Source organism: Gracilinanus agilis, chromosome 1 (assembly GCF_016433145.1).
Source record: "Gracilinanus agilis isolate LMUSP501 chromosome 1, AgileGrace, whole genome shotgun sequence".
Taxonomy (NCBI): Eukaryota; Metazoa; Chordata; class Mammalia; order Didelphimorphia; family Didelphidae; genus Gracilinanus; species Gracilinanus agilis.
The window spans coordinates 350,742,039-350,748,038 of NC_058130.1; the positions used below are offsets into that span (position 1 = coordinate 350,742,039).

At 36.4% G+C, this 6,000-nt stretch overlaps 2 protein-coding genes across 5 annotated transcripts in view; both read right to left on the reverse strand.

Annotated features, from left to right (window-relative positions):
- The window catches only part of TRAPPC13 (trafficking protein particle complex subunit 13), a 42,302-nt gene that overhangs the window by 29,925 nt on the left and 6,377 nt on the right, over nt 1–6,000 (reverse strand). The window lies entirely within an intron of this gene.
- The window catches only part of SHLD3 (shieldin complex subunit 3), a 6,710-nt gene continuing 6,085 nt past the window's right edge, over nt 5,376–6,000 (reverse strand). Inside the window, exon 2 of the mRNA XM_044658983.1 lies at nt 5,376–5,994. Within this exon, the coding sequence (XP_044514918.1) occupies nt 5,471–5,994 (524 nt within the window). The 3' untranslated portion in view covers nt 5,376–5,470. The remainder of the gene's footprint in view (nt 5,995–6,000) is intronic.

Here is a 6,000-nt window from a genome sequence, read left to right on the forward strand (position 1 = left end):
TTAGAAAGCAAAAAAAAGATCATTAATTAATGTTAAAATCATTAACAACCTGGATTACTATTCCCAAGTAATGTGTCTGATGTTTACCTAATCTAGCAAAAATTCCTTGAAAGAGGGGGTAGCTGGGTAGCTCAGTGGATTGAGAGCCAGGCTTAGAGACTGGAGGTCCTAGGTTCAAATCTGACCTCAGATACTTCCCAGCTGTGTGACCCTGGGCAAGTCACTTAACCCCCATTGTCTAGGCTTTACCACTCTTCTGTCTTGGAGTCAATACACAGTATTGATTCTAAGATGGAAGGTAAGGGTTTAAAAAAAAATTCCTTGAAAGAAATAGCTAACTTTTACATGACAATAGCAATCCAAAGACATTACAATAGGCTATAATGGTAGGCTAGAACTATTCAATGGATGTTTAATAGACTTTATACACATACAAAAAATATAAATTAAATGTGGATTTATAACAACAATTGCATAGGATAAGGGGAGCCATGGTGAGAAAAAAGTATGTGTGAAAAATATTTAGAGGTTCTAATGAGAATGTGAGGCAACATTGTGCCAAGGCAACCAAAAAATTGAACACAATTTTAAGAGTTCATTAAAAGGGGGTGGGGGCGGGAAAGGAGTGCAACTAGGTGGCTCAGTGGTTTCAGAGCCAAGCCTACTGAGAGGTCCTGCCTGGGTTCATATCTGGCCTCAGAAACTTTCTAGCTGTGTGACCCTGGGCAAGTCACTTAACCCCCATTGCCCATCTCTTACCACTCTTCTGCCTTGGAACCAATACACTGCACTGATTCTAAGATGGAAAGGTTAAAAAAAAAAAAAAGAGTTAATTAACAGGAATATAGCTTCCAAAACAACAGATAGGACAGTAGTTCTGCTGTACAGACCACATCTACAGTTCTAGGTTCATTTTTGGTTGATACCATTTTAGGTGGAGTGTCCCCAAGGGAAGGAGATCAAGATATTAAGACATTAGAAAGCCATGTCACTTGAGGTCAGCTTGAAGAAGTGGAAGTACTTACTTGAAATGTAAGAAGACTCAGTGGAAGATATGTTATTTATTTTTAAAAAACCCTTAACCTTACCCTCAGATTCATTTGAATTTAGAATCTTAAAAACTGGTTCCAAGGCAGAAGAGTGGTAAAGGCTAGGAGATGGGGGTTAAACAACTTGCCCAGTCACAGCTAGGAAGTCTCTGAGGACAAATTTGAACCCAGGACCTTCTGTCTCCAGACCTAATTCTCTATCCTGAGTCACCTAGCTGCCCCTGCCCTGTCCTGCCCATGCTTTTTCATATGCTATTTTAAAGACTTTGAAGGACATGTAGAATATGTATTCTTCTTGGTCCTATGAAACAGAGGTAGACTGAAGATGCAGAGGTTGACTTTAGCTCAATTTAAGGAAAAAATTCTTAATGATTTCAATTTTCCTAAAGTGGAATGAATTGCCTCTGGAAGGAGTAACCTATCTATAGAGATCTTCACCTGGAAGTAGGACGATCAGTTGTCAGGAATGTTGCAGAAACAACTCCTTTTTAGACTAAATGATCTCTTAGATACCTTATGAGTAGGATTTTGGGAGTGATTCCATTTGTGGATAAGTCCATACCCTTACATCAGAACATAATCTTCTGAAGTAGAATATTATAGTGGGAAGAATGCTAAATTCAAGTCACTAAACTTAGGGCCTCAGTTTTCTCATCTATAAAATGGGGTTAATACCTATGATATTCACTGTAAAAAGCTATTTTGGGGAGCTAATGTATTTTGGAAATACATTTTAAGAGGCTATTTTTTAGTTTGAAAATCCTAAAGCCCTATATGAAATGCCAGCTGTTACTCAAATTAAAACTTGACTAAAATGTTTGGCAAAAAAAAAATCCTTTTCCTTAAAACAATTACACTGTATTAGTCATCTATTTATTCACATATTTCCTGATGCCTTGACGTGGTCTCCTTTAGCTTTTTTTTTTTAAACCCTTAACTTCTGTGTATCGGCTCCTAGGTGGAAGAGTGGTAAGAGTGGGCAATGGGGGTCAAGTGACTTGCCCAGGGTAACACAGCTAGGAAGTGTCTGAGGCTAGATTTGAACCTAGGACCTCCTGTCTCTAGGCCTGACTCTCAATCCACTGAACTACCCAACTGCCCCCCATCATTTAGCTTTTAACCAAGCTTTCCCTCAAATCTTAAGTAATGTGCGTGTACACACACACACACACACACACACACATATACCATATCAAAAGCCACTTCAAATCTAATCTTAAAACCATAATAAAAATCTTCATAAAACTAGTACTGTTTAAAATCTTAAATTTTATTTTTTCTATAGTATCTATATGTTGACATAGGTACATAAGGGGAAATTCTTCAGTAGTTTTATACTATAGGTTACTGAAGGGCAATGACTTTGTAATTATATATGTCCTGGTCTGCTACTAATAGTGGGGTCTATAATATAAAATATGGGCAAATTCCATAGAGTACTGGGTTGGCAAGGCAAGAATACTGTTTTTGCAAATCATACTGTCCATTCCTTAGTTATTTACTTATATTTGAATATGAAAGAAATTAAGTCAAAATTGATATCATGTATAAACTTGAAAGCTTTTCCTTGGAAATTACAATGGAATTTACTGAATGATTACATATAAAGTATTGACTGTTTCCAGTCACCTTTATTTATAACCACCACCACCACCTACCTCCCTGACTTGCTGTTGCAAACAGCATGTATTTGTATGTAGTGGAGTGTTGGCTGGGATTTCGCAAAGTTAGAGGTATAAGCCAATTGCTTTGATTGGGGTAAAGGAATGATCATTTTGTTCCTCCTCTCTTTTCAAGAAATAAAAATAAGATGCAGGGACTGAAGCATGCTTTTAAAACTGTGTGTATGTATGTGTGTATTTGATTCAACATGGCCAATAAGGAAATATGTTTTGCCTGATTTCATATGTAGAATTGCTATACTATTTGGGTGTGGAGGGATGGGAGAGAGAATTTGAAACTCAAAATTTAAACAAAAGTTGAAATATTTCCCCCCTAGAATTGGGAAAAAATAAAATAATAAAATAAAAACATTTTTACAAAAGCTGTAGGAATAAAATCATCTTCTCTATAATTTAACTTTACATTGTTCAGTCATTTCAGTCATGTCCGACTCTTCGTGACCCCATCTGAGGTTATCTTGGAGGAGAGAGCGGAGTCATTTGCCATATCCTTTTTCAAGACATTTGACAGATGAACAAACTGAGGCAAACAAGGTTAGTGAATTACCCAAGGCCACACAGCTAGGAAGTGTCTGAGGCTAGATTTGAAATCAGAAAGATGAGTTTTCATTGGCTCCAGGCCTGAAGCTCTTTCCTCTGCCACCTAGCCTTACATGAGCAATATAAAAACAATATTATTAGAAGAATTCACATCTACTTATTTGCCTATAGGTTAGACTACTATGAATAGTGATAGTAAATAGGATCATGGTATCCTAATTAGGGCAAGTAAAGATCTAAGAGGCCATCTAGTCCAAGTTTCTTGGTTTACAGATAAAGAAACCAAGGCCCAGAGAGGTTAAGTATGCCCAAGGTATATGGCATTAAATAAGCATTGCCAAGATCCCCTGATTCTAAAACTTAGCACTCTTTCACCATGTTGCTTTCTATAATTTTTATAAGTCCTACAAGGCACAGATTTTAATTTCTCCAAAAACTTGATTCTGCATTATGAAATGATAGAATTTCTTATATAAAAGTGATAACAACCAAACCTATCTTGCTGAGGCAATACAGGATGGACACTTGGGTCTTTTCTTCATTTTCTTTCTAATTAAAATACTAATCTTCTACTCTGAAAAGAAGGCACAGTGGGTGGTATCTAATTTAGCTTAAAAAAATCTCTTATGTGAAAAAACATCTTGTCAATCCTAGGATATTAAATGCCATATCTGCCACGTATACAATGACAGGTATAAATGATCAAATTTTGGTTAACCAGACTAATTCATTCTCTGATCACTTCAGTTAACTGGGGTTATATTTCAATGAGTTGAATCCATATTTCAAAATCTCTCCATTTATCTTACTATTAAACACAGCTAATTTGAAGAGAAGGAACTTAACAAAAGTTGTTGCTGAATAAACTGTTAGTGGAAAACAATTCAAGGACAAAGAAAAGTACATTAATAATGGACATTTTAACATTAGAAACTATTTTATTCAGTTCACTTTAGTAGAGACCAGAAATGGAATATGAGCATCAGCAAGCAGGCCAATGTTGTATTATTAAATGTGTGGAAAAGGAAGAAAGTGTAAGAAGCTTAGAAAGGTGGGAAGGGGGCAGGTTATGAAGAGTCTTAAATGACAAAGTACTTTACATTTCAGCTTTGAGGCAACAGTAAAGCACTGGGGCTTACTGAGCACACAGTCAGACAAACCAGAAAAAAGGTTGAGTAGAAGACAAATTGAAGTGGGGAAAGATTTGGGGCAGGGAAACCAGTTAGGCTATTTCAGAGATCCAAGTGAGAGATAATTAGGACTTGTCCTAGAATAGTGGTTTTGTGAGTGGAGAGATGGTGACATTTATGAGATGTGAACGAAGATATGCCCAATTTGACAATGAACTGGATATGTGGGGTAAGTGAAAGTGAGGAGTCTGGGACAGCACTGAGGTTTTAGTCTAGGTGGCAGGGAAGACAGTGGTATCTTGTAGAGAAACAGGAAAGTTCAAAGAGAAGGACTTTGAACCAATATTTTCCTGATTTCAAGGTTAGCTCTTTGTCCCTTACTCCATGCTGCCTAGGATATATATCCAAGACTAATCACTTGAAAAGTAATGAGTCATAATGAAAACTTTTTTCTTTCTGAATTTTGTTTTGACATTCTTGAATTCTGGAAGGATAAATTCAGCCCTGGAGGTTTTCAAAACAGAAATAAAGGAAAAATGACTTCTAAGGTGGGGAGCCAGAATAACTGAACATTTAGAATCTTTTTTTTGTCAGAGGAGGTTATTCATTAGACTCCAGAGTTTTTTACTTCACTGATAAAAAAGATACATTTCTAAAGAAAAATATAGGGGGCAGCTGGGTAGCTCAGTGGATTGAGAGCCAGGCCTAGAGACAGGAGGTCCTAGGTTCAAATCCGGCCTCGGACACTTCCCAGCTGTGTGACCCTGGGCAAGTCACTTGACCCCCATTGCCCACCCTCATCACTCTTCCACCTAGAAGCCAATACACAGAAGTTAAGGGTTTAAAAAGAAAAAAAAAAAGAAAAATATGGACTCTTGTCTAGGCATATGAAATTATTTCCCATAAGATGTACTAAAATGTACAAACCACAATGGTGAAGAACCAAAACTAAAAGAAAACACTTTGCACCAAAGTTGAAAATAAATTCCAAAATTTATTTGTCACCTATTTCAGTTCATTCCTCACAGAGAACACAAATTTAATTCTCTGGGGAAAAAATTCATTTCTATTACATACTAAAAATCACTCCATATTTATGAACAAATAAATTCATTTTCCCCTTAAGACCTAATCTTCCTTTAAGGATATTACATACATGTTCACAGTACAAAATGTCACAGAAAACCCATATTTGGCTTACATGTCTCTGGATTGTAGCATTACAAGATGGAAGTTCATTATGCCTGATAATTCGATTCAGTTTAATCCAAATATCTTCCAACGTTTGGTTGTTAAAAACAGAATGTTCTATTGTCCACCTTGCTCTATATAATGAATGTAGCTTTAATTTTTCTAAACTCTGTTGTAATTCTTTAGATAAAGGCAAAATCTTTTCTGTAAAATTCTTGGAAACGGAAACACTCCAAGATCTTTTCAATAGTCGTTTTGTTTTGTTTTGTTCATCTCGATTTCCACAACTAATTTGTTCATCCAGTGTTTGTGCCTGAGTTAAACACCTCCTCTTTTCCACATTTGGTTGAAACTCCAGAAGGCCCACTGTACAATCATAATTCTGAGCCTTACTGTGATGCTCTGAAA